Here is a 23,616-nt window from a genome sequence, read left to right as displayed (position 1 = left end):
GCCCCACCAGCCCGGGAGGCCCTACCAGCCCGGAAGGCCGCAGCAGCCCGGGAGGCCCCACCAGCCCCGAAAGCCGCAGCAGCCCGGGAGGTCCCACCAGCCCGGGAGGCCGCAGCAGCCCAGAAAGCCCCACCAGCCCGGGAGGCCCCACCAGCCGGGAAGGCCGCAGCAGCCCGGGAGGCCCCACCAGCCCGGAAGGCCCCACCAGCCCTGAAAGCCTCAGCAGCCCAGGAGGCCCCACCAGCCTGGGAGGCAGCACCAACTCCCGAACCATTTCCAGCCTTGACTCCAGCTCGAACACCAAGTTCAACTTCAAGATTGCCTCAGACACCATCAACACTCCAGAATGTGATGTGGACAGACGTGGTTCGTAGGACTAGTTCAGAAACATCGACTCGGAGAAATGGACAGGCTCAGTCAGAAACACACCCTCGTGGACCTACACTCAGTAGTCATGGAGAACCAAGTGAAGCAGAAGGAGCTGCTGAGCAGGGAGCATCAGCATTTCCAGGTGATGTTGTGGGTATAGGGGTGAACAATTGTTATGAGATTTTTTGTTCCCTTTTTAAAAAATGTATTTATTTTTAACATTAATTTTAAAATGTTTTTGAGTTCTGAATTCTCTCCTTCTCTCCCACCCTTTCTATTAAGTATAGCTTTTTTTGGTCATTAAAGTTTAAATTCCTTTATTTCATGAAATACCAATTCTTTCCCTTAGAGAATTATGTTCAATTTTGATGGGCATGTAATTCTAGGTAGTAGTCCTAGATCCTTTGCCTTTTGAAGTATCATATTCCATGCCTTCTGGTCCTTAAATGTTGATGTGTCTAGGTCCTGTGTAATCCTAGCAATAGCACTTCAATATTTGAATTGTTTCCTTCTGGCAGCTTCTAATACTTTTCCCTTGGCCTGAGGGTTCTGGAATTTGGCTACAATTGTCCTGGGGTATTTTATTTTGTTCAAAGATATCCAGGCAGTTTTCCCTAATGATTTCTAATAATATGGTATCTAGGCTGATTTTTTTAACTTTCAGGTATTATGAGGATTCTTAGATTATTTCTTCTGGATTTATTTTCCAGGTCTGTCATTTTCCCAGTGAGCTATTTTTTATTTTTTCGTCTTGTTTTATTGTTTCCAGCTGTCCTATGGTATAATTAGCTTTTATTTGTCCATTTGTAATTTTTAGGGAGTCATTTCTTCCTTGAATTTTTGTGTTTCCTTTTCCATCTGGCTAGTCCTACTCTTTAAAGAGTTTTATTCAGTGGTTTTTTTGGCCTCCATTTTCTTTGATTAATTCTATTGCTTAGGGAGCTTTTTTTCTTCAGCCATTCTCTCTCCTCCCATGCTCCTCCCATAATTTCTGAGTTTTTCTGTCAATTCTCTTATTATTTGTTTTTAAATTTATTTTCAGGTTCTTCCAAGGATTCTTTTGAGGCTTTACATCCTTTCACACTTGACATTGAGGCATCACATGTTTCCTTTTTGGCTCTGTTGTCCTCGTCTGAGTTCATATTTTGGTCTTCCCTATCATTAAACTAACTTTCTAAGGTCAGGGTTGTTGTTTGGTTTTTTTGCTTGTTTGTTTGTTTGTTTTTGTCATTTGCTCATTTTTCTAATTGTTCCCCCACCCTCTTTACTTTATCTATCTGTTGAGATTCTTTTCTTTTCTTAAGAGAAAGAGTGCACTGCTCAGACCTTACAGAGAGTACTCTTCTCTTCTACTTAGAGTGGACCTGATTGACTTTGTTCTTCATGGTGTGTTTGTTAAGGAAGTAGTTCTGCTGGCTTACTCTTGGGAACATTAGCTATTTTGTTTAGGTATATTCAGTACTCTTTGCTACCAGGTCCCTTGTTGTTTTGGGGGCTGGGCTGGTCCCCATTCCACTGCTTCCCTGCCCCCACTGGACAGGCTCCCTCCCTTCGGCTCTGCCACCCCAGGCACTCCTCCAACATGTAGGAGTGAGCAGGTTGTTTCACTGTAGTTCCACTTCTCCCTTTTAGTTCCATCATTTGTCATTTTCTTTTTCTGTCATATTAGCCAATCTGAAAGGTATAATATGGTATCTCAGAGTTGTTTAATTTGCATTTCTCTACTCAATAGTGATTTAGTTTATTTTACCATATGATTATGGCTTTGATTTTGTCTGAAAACTACCTTTTCATATCTTTTGACCTATCATCAATTGGGGAATGACTTGTTTCTCTACATATTTGAGAGATGAAGTCTTTATAAGAGAATCTTGCTTAAAAATATTTTCCCCAAGTTTCCTGCTTTTCATTTTTAAAACCCTTCCATCCTAGAATCAATAGTAAGAGCTAGGCAATGGGGGTTAAGTACTTGCCCAGGGTCTAACAGCTAGGAAGTGCCTGAGGTCAGATTTGATCCCACAGATATGACAGGTATACTATTCTATGTTCACGTAATTTATTCATGATTTAATTCCCTATATTTAAGTCATTTATCCATTTTGACTTTATTTGGTATAGGGCATAAGATGTTGATCTAAACCTAATTTTTCCCATACTTTTTGCAATTTTTCTAGCAGTTTATGTTAAATAGTGAGTTCTTGTCCCAAAAGATGAGATCTTTGGGTTTATCAAACACTGGCTTCCTGAGGTCATTTATCCCAAGTCTATTCCATTGATCCACCCTTCTGTCTCTTAGCCAGTACCATATTGTTTTGGTGACCACTGCTTTATAGTATAGTTTAAGATCTGGTACTTTTAGGCCACCTTCCTTCACATTTTTTTTTCATTATTTTCCTAGATATTCTTGATCTTTTGTTCTGCCAGATGAACTTTGTTTTGCTTTTTTTCTAATTCTATAAAAAAGTTTTTTTGGTAGTTTGATAGGTATGGCACTAAATAAGCAAATTAATTTGGTTTGGGTTGTTATTTTTATTATATTAGCTCATCCTACCCATGAGCAATTAATGTTTTTTTAATTATTTAGATCCAGTATTAATTGTGCAAAAAGTGTTTTGTAGTTGTGATCATATAATTCCTGTTTGTCTTGGTAGATAGATTCCTAAATATTTTATATTATCTAGAGTGGTTTTAAATGGAGTTTTTCTTTCTAACTCCTGCTGCTGAGCTGTGTTGGAAATATATAGAAATGTTGATGATTTGTATGGGTTTATTTTGTACCCTGCACATTTGGTAAAGTTGTAAATTATTTCCACTAGCCTCTTAGTTGATTTTTTAGGATTCTTTAAGTAAACCATCATACCATCTGCAAAGAGTGATAGTTTAGTTTCCTCATTGCATACTTTAGTCCCTTAAATTTCTTTTTCTTCTCCTATTGCTACCTCTAGCATTTCTAGTACAATATTAAATAATAGAGGTGATAATGGGCACCCTTACTTCACTCCTGTTCTTATTGGGAAGGCTTTTAACTTGCCCCATTGCAGTACTTGCTGATGATTTTAGATATATACTGTTTATTATTTTTAGGAACGGCCCTTCTATTCCTATACTTTCTAGTTTTTTCAATAGGAATGAGTGTTGTATTTTGTCAAAGGCTTTTTTTGCATTTATTGAGATAGTCATGTGATTTTTTGTTGGTTTGCTTATTGATATGGTGAATTATGTGGAAGGTTTTCCTAATATTGAACCATCCTTGCATTCCTGGTGTAAATCCCACCTGATCATGATGGATAACCCTTGTGATCACATGCTGGAGTCTTTTTGCTAGTATTCTATTTGAGATTTTTGCATGTATGTTCATTAAGGAGATTGGTCTATAGTTTTCTTTCTTTGTTTTTGACCTGCCTGGTTTTGGAATCAGTACCATATTTGTGTCATAAAAGGAATTTGGTAGAACTTCTTCTTTGCTTATTGTGTCAAATAGTTTGTATAATATTGAGATTAGTTATTCTTTGAATGTTTGATAGAATTCAATTGTGAATTCATCAGGGCCTAGGGATTTTTTTCTTAGGGGAGTTCTTTGATGACTTGTTCAATTTCTTCTCCTGATATGGGATTATTTAAGTATTCTATTTCTTCTTTTAATCTAGGCAATTTATGTTTTTGCAAATATTCACCCATATCACCTAGATTGCCATATAATTGGGCAAAATAGTTTTTAATTGCTTTAATTTCCTCTTTATTAGAGGTGAGGGTTCTCCCTTTTCATCTTTGGTACTATGAATTTGGTTTACTTCTTTCCTTTCTTTAATTAGATTGACCAGTATTTTATCTATTCTATTTGTTTTTTCAAAGTACCAGCTTCTAATCTTATTTGTTAATTCAATAGTTCTTTTACTTACGATTTTATTAATTTCTCCTTTAATTTTTAGGATTTGTAATTTAGTTTTCATCTGAGGATTTTTAATTTGTTGGCTTTCTAGTTTTTTAATTTGCATGCCCAATTCATTGATCTCTGCTCTCCCTAATTTGTTAACATATGCACTCAAGGATATACATTTCCCCCTGAGTACTGCTTTGACTGTATCCCATAGATTTTGGTAAGATGTCTCATCATTGTCTCTTCAAAGAACTTATTAATTGTTTCTATTATTTGTTCTTTAACTGATTTTGGAGAATCATTATTTAATTTCCGATTAATTTTTGGTTTGCCTCTTCATGAACCCTTGCTAATTATTATTTTTATTACATTATGATCTGAAAAGGTTGCATTTATTTCTGCTTTTGTGAATTTGTTTACCATGTTTTCATGCCCTAGTACATGGTCAATCTTTGTGAATGTACCAGGTGCTGCTGAAAAGAAGGTGTATTCCTTTTTGTCCCTATTTATTTTTCTCCATGTATCTATCAACTCCAATTCTAAGATTTCATTCACATATCTTACCTCTTTCTTATTTATTTTTTGGTTTGATTCATCTAGATGTGATAGAGGAAGGTTCAGGAATATCACTAGTATAGTTTTATTATCTATTTTCTCCTTAAGATCCCCCAATTTCTCCTTTAGAAATTTGGATGCTATACCATTTGGTGCATATATGTTGAGTACTGATATTCCCTCATTGTCTATACTTTCTTTTATCAGGATGTAATTACCTTCCCTATTTCTTTTAACTAGATCTACTTTTACTTTGGCTTTGTCAGATATAATGATTTCAAATCCGGCTTTCTTTTTCTCCATTGATGCTCAATAGATTTTGCTCCAGCCTTTTACCTTTACCCTGCCTCATGTGTTTTTTTGTAGACAATATATGGTAGGATCTTGGTTTCTAATCCACTCTGCTCTTTGTTTCAGTTTTATGGGTGAGTTCATCCCATTCACAGTTATGATTACCACCTGTGTATTCCCCAACATTTTGATATCTTCTCGTTGTCCTGCCCTTTCTTCTTTCACTATTTCCTTCTAGACCAGTGTTTTGTTTTTAATCAGTCTCCCTAATCCCCACCCTTATTTTATTTACCTTCCTCCCCTTCCCTTCTTATTCACTTCTTATTTTTCTTTAGGGTCTTTTTAGGTTACCCCCTACACTCTCCCTCCCTAGTATCGCTTCCCTCCCCACCAGTCCATTTGTTACCCTTCTACTTCTCTATAGGGAATGAATCAATTCTCTGCCCCAATGGATCTGATGGTTCTTCCCTCTTTTAGTCAATTTCAATGCATGTAAAAATTAAATATTTCCTGTCTCCAACCTCTTTTTACCCTTCGAGTGTATTGGTCTTCTCCCCTGTTCCCACCATGAACTTCTTTATGAAATATAAATTTACCCCATTTTGTCTCATTTCCCATTTCTCTTAATATTATCCTCTTTTTACCTCTAGATTTATATATATATATATATATCTTGACTTTTCATCCTATACAGTTTGTCACTGCTCCCTCTAAGTTTAGTTCTTCTACCTGTCCTACTGATAATAACAATTTTTGAGTTACCATATCATCTTTTCTTATAGGGATACAAATAATTTGAATTTATTGGGTCCCTTAAAAATGTTTTGTTTTTTCCCCCCCTCTCTTAATTACCTTTTGGTGATTCTCTTGAGTTCTGTGTTTGGATATCAAATTTTCTGTTTAAGTCAAGTCTTTTCTTCATGAATGCTTGGAAGTCTTCTATTTTATTAAATGACCATACAAGAATATAGTCAGTTTTGTTGGGTAGTTTATTCTTGGTTGTAGACCTAGTTACCTTGCTTTCCAGAATATCATATTCCATGCCTTCCAGTCCTTCAGTGTAGATGCAGCTATAAATATTTTTGTACAAGTCTGTTTATCCATGATCTCTTTGGGGTACAAATCCAGCAATGCTATGGCTGGATCAAAGGGCAGGCATTCTTTTAGCGCTCTTTAGGCATAATTCCAAATTGCCATCCAGAATGGTTGGATCAGCTCACAACTCCACCAGCAGTACATTAACGTCCCAATTTTTTCACATCTCCTCCAACATTCATTACTCTCCCCTGCTATCATTTTAGCCAATCTGCTAGGTGTGAGGTGGTACCTCAGAGTTGTTTTGATTTGCATTTCTCTAATTATTAGAGATTTAGAACACTCTTTCATGTGCTTATTGATACTTTAGATTTCTTTATCTGAAAATTGCCTATTCATGTCCCTTGCCCATTTATCAATTGGTGAATGGCTTGATTTTTCATACAATTGATTTAGTTCCTTGTATATTTGAATAACTAGACCTCTGTCAGAATTTTTTGTTATAAAGATTTTTTCCCAGTTTGTTGTTTACCTTCTGATTTTGGTTGCATTGTTTTTGTTTGTACAAAACCTTTTTAATTTAATATAATCAAAATTATTTATTTTACATTTTGTAATCTTTTCTAACTATTGCTTGGTTTTAAAATCTTTCCTTTCCCAGAGATCTGACAAGTAAAGTATTCTATGTTCACTTAACTTATTTATAGTTTCCCTCCTTATATTCATTTACCCATTCTGAATTTGTCTTGGTGTAGGGTGTGAGATGTTGATTTAAAGCTAATCTTTCCCATATTGTTTTCCAATTTTCCCAGCAGTTTTTGTCAAATAGTGGATTTTTGTCCCAAAAGTTGGGCTCTTTGGGTTTATCAAACACTGTCTTGCTGGCGTCACTTACCCTGAGTCTATTCCACTGATCCTCCCTTCTGTCTCTTAGCCAGTACCATATTGTTTTGATGACTGCTGCTTTATAGGATAGCTTAATATCTGGTACTGCTAAGCCACCTTCCTTCACGTTTTTTTCCATTATTTCCCTTGATATTCTTGATCTTTTTTTCTTCCAAATAAACTTTATTATAGTTTTTTTCTAATTCAGTAAAAAAGTTTTTTTTGATAGTTTGATAGGTATGGCACTAAATAAGTAAATTAATTTAGGTAGAATGGTCATTTTTATTATGTTAGCTCATCCTACCTATGAGCAATCAATGTTTTTCCAATTGTTTAGATCTAGTTTTAATTGTTTGAAAAGTGTTTTGTAGTTGTTTTTGTATAATTCCTGTATTTGTTTTGGTAGATAGATTCCTAAGTATTTTATATTGTCTAGGGTGATTTTAAATGGTGTTTCTCTTTCTACCTCTCACTGCTGTGATGTGTTGGAAATATATAGAAAAGCTGATGATTTATGTACATTTGTTTTGTATCCTGCAACTTTGCTAAAGTTGTTCATTATTTCTACTAGCTTTTTAGTTGATTCTCTAGGATTTTTTAAGTAGACTGCTATATCATCTGCAAAGAGATAGCTTAGTCTCCTCATTACCTATTTTAATACCTTCAATTTCTTTTTCTTCTCTAATTGCTACTGCTAGTGTTTCTAATACAATATTAAATAGAGGCGATAATGGGCATCCTTGTTTCACTCCTGATCTTATTGGAAAGGTTTCTAATTTATCCCCATTGCATATGATGCTTGTTGATGGTTTAAGATATATACTGTTTAGTACTTTTAGGAAAGGACCTTCTATTCCTATAATTACTAGTGTTTTCAGTAGGAATGGGTGTTGTATTTTGTCAAAGGCTTTTTAAGCATCTGTGAATATAATCATGTGGTTTTTATTGGTTTGCTTGTTGATATGGTCAATTATGTGGATGGTTTTCCTAATGTTGAACCATCCTTGCATTCCTGGTGTAAATCCCACCTGATCATAATGAATAATCCTTGTGATCACATGCTGGAGTCTTTTTGCTAGTATTCTATTTAAGATTTTTGCATCTATGTTCATTAAGGAGATTGGTCTGTAGTTTTCTTTCTCTGTTTTTGATCTACCTGGCTTTGGAATCAGTACCATATTTATGTCATAAAAGGAAATTAGTAAGACTCCTTCTTTGCTCATTATATCATATAATTTTTATAGTATTGGGATTAATTGTTCTTTGAATGTTTGATAGAATTCACTTGTGAATCCATCAGGCCCTGGGGATTTTCTTAGGGAGTTCTTTGGCTTGTTCAATTTCTTTTTCTGATATGGGATTATTTAAGTATTCTATTTCTTCTGTTGTTAATCTAGGCAATTTATGTTTTTGCAAATATTCACCCATATCACCTAGATTGCTAAATTTATTGCCATGTAATTGGGCAAAATAGTTTTTAATGATTGCCTTGATTTCTTCTTCATTAGAATTGAGGTCTCCCTTTTCATCTTTGATACTGATGATTTGGTTTTCTTCTTTCCTTTTTTAAATTAGATTGACTAGTACTTTGTCTATTTTATCTGTTTTTTTCAAAATACCAGCTTTTCTAGTCTTATTTATTAATTCAATAATTCTTTTACTTTTGATTTAACTAATTTCTCCCTTGATTTTTAGTATTTCTAATTTAGTTTTCATCTGGGGATTTTTAATTTGCTCACCTTCTAGTTTAAGTTGCATGCCCAATCCATTAATCTCTGCCCTCCCTAATTTGTTAATATATGTACTCAAGGATATAAATTTCCCTGAGTACTGCCTTAGCTGCATCCCACAGAGTTTGGTAGGATGTCTCATCATTGTCATTCTCTTTAATGTTGATTGTTTCTATGATTTCTTCTTTAGCTGACTGGTTTTGGAGAATCATATTATTTAATTTCCAATTAGTTTTTGATTTGCCTGTCCAGGTGTCCTCATTATTATGTTAATTGCATTATGATCTGAGAAGGTTACATTTATTATTTCTGCTCTTTTGCATTTGTTTGTGATGTTTCTATGCCCTATTACATGGTCAATCTTTGTGAATGTACCATGTGCAGCTGAAAAGAAGGTGTATTCCTTTTTGTCCCTATTTATTTTTCTCCACATATCCATTAAATCTAATTTTTCTAGGACTTCATTCACCTCTCTTATCTTTTTCTTATTTACTTTTTGGTTTGATTTATCTAGATCTGAAAGAGGAATATTTAGATCTCCCACTAGTATGGTTTTACTATCTATTTCCTTCTTAAACTCTTCCAGTTTCTCCTTTAGGAATTTGGATGCCATGCCATTTGATGCATACATATTGAGAGCTGTTATTTCCTCATTTTCTATACCACCTTTTATCAGGATGTAATAACCTTCCCTGTCTTTTTTAATCACATTTATTTTTACTTTGGCTTTGTCAGAAATCATGATCCCCATTCCTACCTTCTTTTTCTCATTTGAAGCCCAAAATATTTTGCTCCAACCCTTTACCTTAAATCTTTATATGTCCACCTGCCTCATATGTGTTTCTTGCAGACAAGATATGGTATTTTGGTTTCTAATCCACTCTGCTATTTGCTTCTGTTTTATGGGTGAATTCATTCTATTCATATTCAGAGTTATAATTATCAGTTGTGTATTCACCAGCATGTTGGTATCCTCTCCTAGTTCTACCCCTTCTTCTTAGGCTATTTCCTTTTATACCAGGGGTTTGTTTTAAACCAGTAACCCTTGTCCTCTCCCTTGATTTACTTCCCTTTCCACCCTCTCACTTATTCCCCTCTTTTTATTTTTAAGGCCTAATGAATTCCTTCCCCCTTCTCCTCCCCTCCTTTTTTTGGCCTCCCCAATCCCCTGCTCCCCTTGGTTTATCCCTTCTGACTTTCTCAGTAGGGTTAGATAGAGTTCTATATCCCAATGGATATAGCTACTCTTCCCTCTCAGGGTTAATTCCACTGAGAGTAAGGTTTAAATATTACCTCTTAATGCTCTCCTCTCCTTCTTATAATAGTATTTGTCCTCTCCCCTTCCCATGCCCTCTTTGTGTGTAACAGAATATCCTATTTTTCTTATTCATTCAAGTTTCTCTTGGTGCCATCTACTATTCACCCCCCTCTTTCCCTCCCAACCCCAATCATCTTAGACCATTTAGTATTCCAACCTCTCCCTGTGAATAATTCTTCTAATTGCTATAATAGTGGATACTATTTAGGCAAATTTAAAAATAAGAGTTTTCTTTCTTTCCCCTCTGTTTCTTATTTACCTTTTCATGTTTCGCTTGGTTTTTGTGGTTGGATATTGAACTTTCCATTTAGTCCTGGTCTTTTCTGTGCAAATACTTGGAAGTCTTCTATCTTGTTGAATGCCCATATTTTCCCCTGGAAGTATATAGTCAGTTTTGATGGGTAGGTGATCATTAGTTATAGACCCAGTTCTTTTGCCTTTCTGAATATCATATTCCAAGCCTAGTGGTCTTGTAGTGTGGAGGCTGCCAGATCCTGTGTGATCCTGATTGGTGCTCCTTGATATCTGAATTGTCTCTTTCTGGCTTCTTGTAAAAATTTTTCTTTTACTTGGAAGCTCTTGAATTTGGCTATTATATTCCTGGGGGTTGTCTTTTAAGGGTTTAGTGTAGAGGGTGATCTATGAATCCTTTCAATGTCTATATTGCTCTTTTGTTGTAGAACTTCAGGGCAGTTTTGCTGAATAATTTCTTTTAGTATAGAGTCCAAATTTATATTAATTTTTTTTCATGAAGACCAATGATTCTCAAATTGTCTCTTCTATACCTGTTTTTTTGATCTGTCAATTTCTCAGTGAGATATGTCATATTTCCTTCTATTTTATCAAAGTCTTTTGACTTTGCTTTATTTGTTCTTGCTGTCTTGAGAGATCATTGGCTTCTACTTGCCCAGTTCTTGTCTTTAGAGACTGATTTTCTGCTATAATCTTTTGATTTCCCTTTTTGATTTGGTCTATCCTGTTTTCCAGCTGTTTGACTTTGGTCTCAAATTTGCTTCTCAATTCTTTTGATTTGGGGGCATCTTTTTCTAATTGCCCAATTTTAGCCTTCAGATACTGGTTTTAGGCTATAATCTTTTGGTTTTCCTCTTCAATCTGGTCTGTTTGTTTCTTCAAGGCTTCTACCTGGTCATTTCTGGTCTTCAATTTGCTTATCATTTCATTTGATTTCTGAGCCTCACTTTCCCATTGCAAAATTCTGCCTTTTAAACTGTTATTTTTTTTGCCTGATCTCTTCCATCTTTCTCATAATCTCAGATTTTAACTCTTCAAGACCTTGTGACCAGTTTTCATTTTTTGGGGAATGTTTGGATATGGTTACTTGTTTGTTCTCCTCTGCTGTTTGCTCTGTTGTCTGGATTTTTTCTGTGTAAAAGTTGTCAAGTGTTAAACGTTTATTCTTGATCTTTCTCTTCTGGAGTTCCTGTGTCTGGCTTGCCATTGTTAGCCCAGTGCCCACTCAGCTTTATCCTCACACCCAGGGTCTGTCAGTGTTCTTTAGGCTCCTGAGGTCTCAGGTCTAGTTATTCTCAGGGTCAAGCCTCCTGGTGGTCCCCTTGATTGTTCCTCTGCCTGAAGCTCCTTTAACGGTCTCAGGGTGCTGCTTCCCACAGTTGTGCATCCCTCTGCACTGGGTCACCATCCAAGGTTCGCGCCTGCGCTCAGGATCCGCGGCCATGCCTGCACTCAAGGTCTGTGTTCAAAGTCCACGTGTTCTTTAGCCTCTTTGGGTCTTAAGTCTTGCTGCTCTCAGGAACAGGCCCTGGTGATTCCAGGTTTCTGCCAAGGACTTAATGGGTGCCCCAAACTTGCTCTAACTCTTTTGTGCTGGCTTTGGCCCTGTAGGTGGTATGTGTAGGGGAGGGGGTTGCTCAGCTCGCGTTTTAGTGAGAGCTGTTTCACCCCTTTATAGCATGGAAATGCCCTGATTCCACGTACCTTCAATGCTGTGCCCTGTTGTGGAGTCCCTTCGTTTGTCTGGATTTGTTTTTATGTCTTCTTGAGGAGTCCTATATGTGTGGGTTAGGAGAGGTTAAGCAGCTGCTTTTTACTCTGCCGCCATCTTAGCCCAGAACCCCTTAGTTTTAAATAATGAAAGAAAATGCTAAATTTCAGTTAGAGGTTAGTGAAAATAAGAATGTGACCATTTATTTGTCCCACTTAAGTTCTTAGACTCCATGAAATCTATCAATTATCAATATCCCAGACTAAAAATTCCTATTCTAGACCAGTTCTTGAATGTTATTAAATAAAGGCATCACATTTAGAATACCAAGAACTAATCAATGCTTGTAGTGAGTTTCAACTGTAGTATTCTTAACTCCTGTCCTCTACTATTGTTCTCCTGCTTGGTTTCATGAGTTGACGTGACTGGAGTATTCTTTACTAAGTAGTTAGCTTACTGGTGAAGTACTAAATATTCCACTATATTTCTAGACTGGACTTCAAAATGCAGATATTATCTGTTTTGATACAAAACTTGAGATTTTATAGCCTAGTAGAATTTACTAGAGGCTAAACTTGTCTGGCACACCCTTTATGAAAAGAGGGTGATCTTTGCAATTCAAGGAATAAGTAGGAATGATGTGTTATCAGAAAAAGTGATTTTTTTTATTTAAAAGATTTTTGAATATGTCCTCTGGGCTTTGCTGATGATTATTCTTAGTAATTTATGCACCAAAAGGAACAAAAATTTTGTCAATTATTTGTTCTTTCTAAAAATAAGTATGCACAGTAATTAGACTCTTACAGTTCATCTGTATAATACATTGAATTCTTTATCTCCATGCTTGAGTTGAAATTTTGTTCTCACGTTCCTAAGATCATTGAGAAGCCACCTTTCTTCATTTGAACTGCCTTTTCCTGAGCCTGGTAGATGACAACCTTTAAACTTGTTTGCTAACTTACCTTTCTTTTTTGCTTAGATTGTTCTCCCTCTTCACATCTGATTTGCAAAAGCCCTTGCTTTCTTTAAGACTAGGCTCAAATGTCTTGGCCTTTGAGAAGCCTTTTACATCTAATCTCCTGCCAATTCCACCCCTCCAAAGTTATCTTTGTAGCCATTCTGTGTATATCTTGAATGTACTGCTAGATCTCTCTCTCTCTCTCTCATCTCTATCTCTATCAGTCATTTCTATCAGAGTTTGCCTCTTCTGTCATAACATAAGCTTCTTGAGGGCAGGGACTCTTGTGTTTTATTTGTGTTCTCAGCTATTAGCACAGGGCCTGACACACAGCTGGCCCTTAATGTGTGTGGATTGATTATTGATTACTTGTTTTCAGTGATTTCCCTTAATAACACTAAGGGATAATTTCTTTTTATTCATATGAAATGGGAATGTATAGAAAGCTTACAAAGTACCATAAGAAGTATGGTCTTATGATCCAGATCTACAGCTTAATAAATGTTGAACTTTATTTTTTGCCAACAGAAGGAAGGGGTGAAGTCTCAGTCAGAAGTAAGAGGCCATTGCAGAGGAAGAAACGACCTGGTGCACAGAATCCTCATGACCTTGGTGTGAATACTAGGCAACAACTACATCATTTCATAGAGTCCAAAAGAGGTGAGTCAATTTCTCAGAACTCCAGTATTTTCTTTTTTCCATAGTACACAATATCTGTTCAAGTAGCATGTACATCTTTGAGAAGGTTATCTAAACTTAGTGTAATGGCAAAATTCAAGTGTCTCTCTCACTTTGTCTATTTTTTTCCCTCTAGTTTAGTTTTATTGAAGGTAGTATTGCATAGTAGAGATAGAAACTGGCCTGAAGCCCAGGACATCTGGGTTCAATCCCTATCTGTGGAACCCTGAGCAAGTTACTTAACCTTTCCAAGATAATTAACTGTTAAGACAGTTAGTTAAGTGCTGGAAAGATTCCCTCCCTGGAATACTAGAGGAAGGAATTGCCCCCCTCATCCCAGGATTGGGGCTCACAAAGTGAATTAAGTCACAGATTCAGTGTCTAACACTAATCAGTTTGTTTTGCTCAACATGAGAAGGTCCTGGAAGAAGATCTGGTCCATCTTTTGCCCTTCCCCCACATTTGTACTAGGGGAACACAATTTCCAATGTTTCTTTTTAAACATGAAACCCACCTGACCCAAGCATTATGATGAACTCAAGGAATGTCCCTTCTTTGCTTTGAATCCTGGTTGCACCAAATATCCCTGGGTTGTTGTCTCATTCTCAGAAACTTTTGCTCTAGAGAGATTTCCCTCTTAAGGGGATTTGACCTTTTAAGAAGGTTTAATTCTGTTTTGTGGCTTTGCCAAGTGAAGCAATAATGTCAATTGTTATTGCTATGAGATTTTGATTTTTTTTTTATTATTATCTGACTCTGATAGGAAATATTCACTTTATTTTGGCCAGAACCAGGCCACTGCAGCACTTCCCAGACATTAACAAACCTTGCTGCTATACTTGTATTCCACCTCCATCCCTTCCAGCTTTTGGTCTTTCCCCATTAAAACATATGCTTCTTGAGGCAAAACTGTCTGCCTTGCTTGTGTTTATATAATCAGTTAGTGCACAGTGTCTGGCCCATTTTTTTATTGCTATGGTTCAGTTGTTTTCAGTTATGTCTAATTTCTCGTGACTCTATTTGGGGTTTTCTTGGCAAAGATCCTGGAGTAGCTTGCCATTTCCTTCTCTAACTCATTTTATGAATTAGGAAATTGAGGCAAATAGGATCAAGTGACTTGGCCAGGGTCACCTTCTTAGTAAATGTCTGAGGTGAAATTAGAACTCAGGAAGATGAGTCTTCCTGACTCCAGATTTGGTACCCTATCCAAAGTGCCACCGAGCTGCCAGCCTGGCACATAGTAAAACATTTAAGAAATACTTTATCATTCATTCTTACATATCTATTCTCGTACCTAAGCCATAAGGTAGGTGTAAGGAATTCTTTGCTGTCAGAATGTCACCTGAGACACCATCCTTTGTCTTTCTGGGTAAGACTGCCTGTTTAGACGCTGAATTCAAATTGTATATCAGAGGAGAGTAAGCCTGTTTGCTGTTTCACAGCTGATTCAGCTTAGCTCAACTCTTAAGGCACAGAATATTTAGGTCATTAAATAGTTCTTGGAAATCTTTTGCAGACCTGAGTTTTCCATAGGAGTCCTTTGATGCTATTGGACTAGTCCTTTGACTTAGTTCACGTTCTAAAGGCATACTTTTATATCCCCTCAAATGGCTCTTAAATTAGTGTCCCTGAGAGTCAGGTCTGTCTCTGAGAACTCCAATTCATTGTGGCACTTTAGTCTGGAGTCTTGGAAGAAATAGAGCATTAGAAATGATGGGGAAAACAAGCAGACTTGATGTCCCAAAGGGTATCAATCTGGTCCAATCTTTCAGGTACTTCAGGAAGGAAAGTCTTCTTGAAGACAAACCATTTCCGCCTGACATCGCTTCCCCAATGGGCACTGTACCAGTACCATGTTGACTTCAACCCACAGATGGATTCTAGAAAACTCCGTTCAACTTTACTTGACATGCAAAAAGCACATCTAGGAAGTCGTTATTCTTTTGATGGGACAATATTATATTTACTCCACAGACTACAAAACAAGGTAAAATAATATTTTTTATTAGTGTTGCAGCTTTGAGGCTTTTAAAGAGAATATGGTGCAATCACTGTAATTGCCAATTGTGATAGAAGCAAATATGATATCAGGCAATGGTATAGTCCATTTTTAAGGTAGCTTAAGTCCAAAAGTCTTATAGCTGGTGGAGATTTGATTAAAACCCAGAAATATCTACCACTTGCTTTTGTATCCTACAGACCAGTGTGCTAGTCATAATAAATTCTTGTTAATTGATTTAACTTCCAATATTGATATTAGAACCTGCAAAGATGAATCAAAAGTTCTTTGCAATTAAGGTACCACATTGGTCTAGGAGGCTATAATTCCCCAATACTTCCCAACACATCTGGTTTGCACAATAAATTTTATTAAATACCTACTATTAAAGACCTCTGATAGCAAGCCCCATTGTAGTCTGTAATTGGACATTGCAATATTTTCCTTTCAAAGGTGTCACTTTAGGGAGATAACTCATATTTGGACTAACAAGGTGTGGTAGACAATTTTTAGCTGTCAGATCTTTTTTCAGGAATGTCTGTATTAAAGATTACTATTCTCTAATAGACAAGTAAAAAAACAAACAAACAAAAAAACCAGTCTGATGAAAAGCTTAAAACTATCTGACTTTGGTTCAAATCCTGCTTCTGATATATCCTGGTGCAACTATAACCTCATGTTGCCCCAGCTTAAATAACTGTCCTAACCTTGAAGTCACTAACTTCTTAGGTGTCTCTAAGACCGAGTTTCAGAGAAGGTGCTGATCTACATGGATAGAGTGACTTTCCTTATCAGAGGGTTCCCTAAGTCAATGAGATTTCAGATATAGTCTTCTCTTTCCCATCCTTCAAAGATATGTTTAAAAGGAAGATTACAGTTTTGATACAGACACAGCTACTGAAATTGGGTTTCCTTATTTCTTTATTTTCTTTCCTATCTTTTTGCAGTCCTCAAAATCCAAAACAGAAGAATGTCTAGAACAGACATTACTATTCATTAAACATTTGCTCGAGGTGGATTTTAGAAAGCCAAACTGCATAACTGGACATTCTTTTTTTACAAGTTTCTGTTGCTGAGCTTAGCTACTAAAGGAATCTGGTTTTAATGAAAATAACCTCCATTTAATAGACTATCAGATTGACCCCAGGATTGACTGTAAAATACTTGTCTTGTAAACCCAGGATAGTTTTGGGAAAGAGAGATTTATACTTCTGGGAGTATCCCAGAAAGTAAACTGACTTCATAATTTTGCTTCACTGTTTTTGTTGTCCCCGTTTTTCCATTTTGATAATCTATTAGGAATGCTTCTTCTTCTTATTATTATTTTTACAGGTTACTGAGCTGTTCAGTCAGACAGACAGCGGAGAGAACGTGAGAATAACTATCACTTTAACCAATGAACTCTCACCTAATTCACCAACTTGCTTACAGTTTTACAATGTTATTTTCAAAAGGTTTGTTGGACATTTTTCACTTTCTTGGAACCCAAATTTATGTTTAGATGTGGTCAACATTAGTGAAATGAAGTGCATTCCTGTAACCCTTTTTGATATTTGAAATCCAAACATTTTGGATAGTAAAGAATTTCATATGTAGTTTTATTCTCAATGTAGACTTCAACTCCTTCCCCCATCAGTAACTTAATGGAAGGAAGACCACTCTGGAAGAAGATACTTATATAAGTATGTTTAATAGAGAGAAAGTATAATGAATTGTTCCAACCTGCTGCTCTATAGACCCTTAGTCTAATCAGCAGCTTCAAAGGGTCAGCATTGTAAATACCAAGTAGATTTTTTCTCAATAAATAATTTGAACTCAATTAATGATCATTAACAATTTTTCTGTAGAGAGACACGTTTAAATAAACTCTCCTGGACCTGAACTCAGGAGGACCTGAGTTGAAATCTGGCCTCAGACCTTTATTTATTAGCTGTGTGACTCTGGATAAATCACTTAACCTCTTGTTCCTTTGATTTTCTAAGTATAAAATGGGGATAATATTGATCAGAGGGGTAAAAAGAGAAAAACATTTAAGTATATAGTATGTTCAGGCATTCTGCTAAGCATTTTACCAATATTATTTCATTTGACCCTCACAAGAACCTTGCAAGGTAGAGGCTATTATTATTCTCATTTTAATAGTACATAACTTCCAGGGTTGTTGTGAAGATCAAATGATATTATATTTGTAAAGCACTTTGCAAATATAAAGATGCCAACTACTATTGGAACTTATTTCAAGAGGGGGATGGAACAGATATGCCAAAAGCTAACATTTCTCTAACCCTGTAAGTTTTACAAAGCCTTTTATGTATAATAAAAACAATAATAATAGCTAGGATTTCTATAGCATTTTAAGGTTTACAAAGCACTTTACAAATATCGCATTTTAATCAGTTGTATTCTCTTCTTAAGAATAAAATAGAACATAAATAATGAAATTTGTGTTCTTTCAACTTTTAGACTTTTGAATACCATGAAGTTCGTACAAATTGGACGCAATTTTTATGACATTTGCAGTGGAGTAATAAGTACCAAAGATTCAAGGTTTGTATAATAGGAATGGATATTTAAACATTCTTTAACAATATAGAACACTTTACATTTCGTAAGCAAAAAAAGAGCTTATGACTCTTCAAATTGTGGTGATGTATTTGATAAGTGTTATAGTTACTGTTAGATTAAATGGTGCAATTTCAATTGGGAATAGATTGGGCTGCTATCAGTTTTGTAGTATGTTTTTTAGGAAGCTGTGATCTTTCTTTTGGGAGATCTGGTATCTATTCATGGCAAAGTTAACTTTTAATCAAGCCTTTTTAAAATAATTTACCTATTGGAGAACAGTAGAGAAACTTGTACTACAGACATTCCTGAAAAAATGTCTGACATCTTAAAATGTCCTAGAAATAAATATAATTGTACTGGTTAAAAAAAAGAAGAATCTTTTTCTTTCTTATTGACTTCCTTGCTGTTCTTGTAAAAATTTATTGGTCAAGGATCTTGTACTTCCTCTAGCTTCTTTCATTTGTCATAGAACAGAAAATTTGTCTCCCTCCTATAATCAAAGGAGATTTGAGCAAATGACAATCATAAATTGGAAGATAATAGAATATTATATTATTAAGAAATTATCATTCTAAATGTTGTGAGATTATTAATAAAATAAGCATTTTTTTCACCATACTGCCATCCAATTTTTCCAACATTTTTTGACTAAGTAATGAATTCCTTCCCTACTTTGATCTTGGGAGTCAATAAACATTTACTAAGTACCTACTGTGTGCCAAAAACTGTATGAAGCACTGGAGATACAAAAAGAGGTCCAAAATAGCACCTTCCTTCTAGGAGCTTACAACTAATGGGAGAAACAATGAGCAAACAAATGTATATCAACAAGTTATATGTAAGATAAATAGGAAGTAAAAAAGAAGTTAGCCACTAGAGTTAAAAAAGGGTTCATAAAAGCTTCCTCTATAAGATGGGATTGTGGTTAGGAATTAAAGGAAGCTAGGAAAGATGGTGGGCATAGATGAGGATGGAAAACATTTCAGGCATGGGGGAACAGTCAGAGAAAATGTGTGGAGCCAAGAGATGGACTGTCTTGTTTGTGGAACAGCCAGGAGAATTTAAGAGTCCATATTGGAGAATAAGGTATAAAGAAGAAGACTGGAAAGATAGGAGAAGTATGAAGTCCTTTGAATGCCAAGTGGAGGATTTTGTATTTGATCTTGGAGTCAATAGGGAACCACTGGAGTTTATTAATAGAAGGAGGATGTCTTTGGACCTGAAATTAGGAAAATACCTTTGGTGGCCAAATGGAAGATGGACTGGAGTGTGGAGAAATTTGAGGGACGCAGACCCACCAGCAGCTATGGCAGTAGTACAGGTATGAAGTGATAGAGCAGTGGCAGGTAAATGAAAGGGATGTTGTCAAGAGATGATGTAGAGGTGAAATTGAAAGACCTTGGAAAAGCTTGCATTTGGGGAATGAGAAGTAATGAGGAATCCAGGATGAATCCTAGGTTGTGAACCTTAACTAGGAAGATGTTACCCTCTATGATAAAAAAGAAGGGAGGAGGTAGAATGGGTTCAGGGGAAAAATAATGAGTTTGGTTTTGAGGTGTCCAGCTATCTACTGAATATCTAGTTCAAGAAGTTTGAAAAGCAGTTAGAGATGGAAGATTGGAGGTCAGCAAAAAAGGTTAGGTCAGGATAGGTGTATCTGAGAAATGTCAGCATGGGAAGATAATTAGATCCAGGGGCTCTGATGAGATTGCCAAGTGAAATGACATAGAGGAATAAGAGGAAGGGGCCTGAGACAAAATCTTGTGAGACATCTATGAGTTACCAGGGTATGATTTGGATGAGCAAAGGAGAAAGAGGAATGGCCAAATAGGGAGGAGGAGGAGAACCAAAGGTATTCTAGAAATTGAGAGAGAAGAGAGTATCAAGTTGGAGAGAATGACCAACAGTGTCAGTGGCTACAGAGATGTCATTGAGAATGAGGATTGAGTAAAGATCATTGGATATGACAACTAAAAGATCATTGCTAACTTCCATTTTGGTGGAAGAGCCATTTTAATGGAATAATAAAATTGGAAGCCAGCTTTTCAAGAGGTTAAAAAAGAAACTGAGAAGAGAAGAAGTGGAAACATCTATCGTAATACTATTATCACTTTACTATATTGGGTTTCATTGGCCCTATACATTAAATGGGGCTCCATCTATCCAATTATAACTATATTTCAATTCTGGCCTAACAGATATTTCTTCCAATTATTCAGATTGCCATCCATCTATACCTGTCCATTCTGTGCAACTCTTTTCCATGAATGAACTCCTGTAAACTCTTGTTCCAGTTCTGTTGACTCTGCCTGGCTTGTAATAATTGCTTAATAAATGTTTATTGTCTGATTACTTATCCTATGAAATTCTTTGTACAATTACAGCCTAATTATGCCTATCACATGTATCTCCATTGCCTTTTTTTTTTAAACCCTTACCTTCCATCTTGGAGTCAATACTGTGTATTGGCTCCAAGGCAGAAGAGTGGTAAGGGTAGGCAATGGGGGTCAAGTGACTTGCCCAGGGTCACACAGTTGGGAAGTGTCTGAGGCCAGATTTGAATCTAGGATCTCCGGTCTCTAGGCCTGACTCTCAATCCACTGAGCTACCCAGCTGCCCCCCTCTCCATTGCCTTTTGAGTGATATTCAATTTTAATTTTGGGTAGCCTTGACTTTCAGCTATATAACATCACCAGAAACATATGTGTATATGTATTCAAATGTATATGTGTATATGTGTGTAAGTATAAATACACATATCCAGTCAATCTTCAACTTTTACAGGGGTGGTAGTGTTCCTAGAAAATAGTACAAAAGAACAAAATGTGAATGTTGGTATATTAAATCCATGGGAAATAGGGAATTGGGTTCTTGCAGTTGCCAAAAAGTGTGATCTTTTCCCTAGACATTACTGAAAATACAATCTTATGAATATAATTTTAATATCAAAACATTATGATAATATGCATTTTACTAGCATAGTAACTATGAAATAATTCATGAAATGCACAAAATAAAATTGTTAACATGCAAAACATTTTTTTAATAATTTCCTAGACATCTATGACTTTTTGTGCTAACATCTTAATTAAAAAACAAACCTTTGATTTCAGACAATACTATACTATTGTAAAACTCTGTACCTTGGTTGCCCTTTGAAGGCCAAGGGAGAAATTGCTGGGATTTTAATTGCTGCTGTCAGAAGACACTGGAAGATGCCAGGATTGTTGAGGTCACAACTTCACCTCTGATACCCTTGAATGCACGGAGAACTCTTTATTCTACAAAAGTAGGGTGAATAAGACCAGTGAAGCACTTAATAGGGTACCAGCCATTCCAGAGACTTTCATGTATCTCATCTCTCATTTTTTTCTCTACTGTGCATAGCTGAGAATATGCAGTGTTACCAATTCAAAAGTAAAAATAAGGTTACTAATAAGTGTGAGTGCTTGAAATTGAGAGTTAAAATCAGGAATGTTAAGGATTGACTGTTCACACCCAGACATACGTATATATGTATATATATGTGTGTGTATGTGTGTGTATATATATATACATATATATGTATGTGTGTATCTTATATATGTATATGTGCATATGTATGCACATATTTAATGGATTTTCTAAAGGAAGAAGATGAAGTCATTAAGAGCATTATAAGGTTTCTAAAAGGCAATCATACGTATTTACTTCCTACTATTCAATTTGGGGTTTTCTTCATTATCCATATTCAATATATTTGCTGATGGACCTATTAGTTTTCTATCTAGCTGTATATCATAGTCTGCATAAAAGGTATTATTCATCTGCTTATGGATAGTTAAGATGAACATTTTTTTTGAGCAATCATGTATCTCATTTGAGAAGCTCTGTAATGTTCCAGGACTCAGCAAAATGTTCTCCACAAACAGAAGTATCTGGAGGATTTCCCATCCATAGGATCTCCTTTTTCTATTTGGATTCTGCATTAGATATTTCCCATGTTATTAGCTGACATTTGTGGCAAACGTAAATCCTTCTGTGTTATTTCTCACCTGGTGGTATTCCCCACTTGATATTGATAATCATATAGTTAGTTAACATATAGCTAATATGTTAAATCATAGAAAATTCTTTGAAGAATTTCTCATGGGATATTTTGTTGGAAGAAAGCCTTTAAGGTGACTTTTTGTTCTATTGAATTAGGTTTTTTTTTACTCCACAAGAAGTAATTACCTGAGAAATTGGTATTCTCTATACCTTTCATCAAATCATTGTTATTGTCAACATGTAATCTTCTGTAAAATATCCTTTGTTAAGACCTACTTATTCACTTCACATACTTTCATCAAGAATGCCCTGTATGTGTATGACAGTAGCAGTAGTGGAATTGTAAAGATGGGGAAAGTAGGCATTTTGAATAATAGATATTTTATTTGCCTCCTTTTTTGATAATAAAGTGTAAGAATTTTTATCAAGCCTTTTGATAACTCCTCTCCTTCAGATTGTTTGAGAATTGATCATCTGTGCCCTCAGAATTATCCTATCCATCACCGTCATCTTTTTTTTTTTCTTAATCTGACTTAATGACATTGAAGATGACAAAGGTGAAAAGAGCAACATCTGCTTCTTTGTCCTGTATATTAGAATCTGTATGATGTTGAACTGAAATGTGATGGCTATACTTTCTTCAGTTTTCTTTCACTATCAAAAAGAATTCATAAGAAAAGTCCTTACAGAGCTCGTCTTCTCTTCAGTCAGTTGTACTTCTGTTTGTTTTGTCTTGAAATGCCCTTGGGATGTCTTTGCTCAGTTGCCAACGTTCTGTAAATTTTCCCTTTTAATGTTATTTTATCAAATGATGCTGCTTACTGTCTTCTACTGTTCTTCTCTGTAAATCTTCCAAATGACTTTATACTCTCAACCATGGTTGCCCTTGGCTGTTATTTTCTCCTCCTGGCTAAGCTCTTTTGATCTCTGCTTTGTGACAGTTGATTTACATTGGTTAAACATCATTAGGCTGTGGTCGTAGTCTGTGTCAATGCTTTTTTAATCATTTCTTTTTTTTCCCAGATTCAGCAGATCATTTAAATATATTATTGAACTGCCTTAATTTGTTATATCTTCATTTCAATTCTAATTTGGTATTGATTTTTCTTTGTTCTAACAAATAAGTTTTCTGACTGTGTAAGCAATGATTTGAACATGATTCTAATATCAGTAAGCAGTTAAGTCCTGTCTTTTAATATGTAATCTCTTGGGGGCAGCTGGGTAGCTCAGTGGAGTGAGAGTCAGGCCTAGAGACAGGAGGTCCTAGGTTCAAACCCGGCCTCAGCCACTTCCCAGCTGTGTGACCCTGGGCAAGTCACTTGACCCCCATTGCCCACCCTTACCACTCTTCCACCTATGAGACA

The 23,616-nt window shown here is 35.9% G+C and overlaps 1 protein-coding gene across 1 annotated transcript in view; it reads left to right on the top strand.

Annotated features, from left to right (window-relative positions):
- Positions 1 to 23,616, top strand: part of LOC123256838 (piwi-like protein 1) — a 76,109-nt gene that overhangs the window by 14,611 nt on the left and 37,882 nt on the right. The window contains exons 6-10 of the mRNA XM_044685396.1: positions 11 to 511; positions 13,510 to 13,641; positions 15,432 to 15,646; positions 16,991 to 17,112; positions 18,122 to 18,182. Coding sequence (XP_044541331.1) covers positions 11 to 511; positions 13,510 to 13,641; positions 15,432 to 15,646; positions 16,991 to 17,112; positions 18,122 to 18,182 — 1,031 coding nt within the window. The remainder of the gene's footprint in view (positions 1 to 10; positions 512 to 13,509; positions 13,642 to 15,431; positions 15,647 to 16,990; positions 17,113 to 18,121; positions 18,183 to 23,616) is intronic.

This window comes from Gracilinanus agilis, chromosome 1 (genome assembly GCF_016433145.1).
Source record: "Gracilinanus agilis isolate LMUSP501 chromosome 1, AgileGrace, whole genome shotgun sequence".
Classification (NCBI taxonomy): domain Eukaryota; kingdom Metazoa; phylum Chordata; class Mammalia; order Didelphimorphia; family Didelphidae; genus Gracilinanus; species Gracilinanus agilis.
The sequence above is the reverse complement of the archived record's forward strand: the minus strand, read 5'-3'. Positions and strand labels throughout refer to the sequence as shown.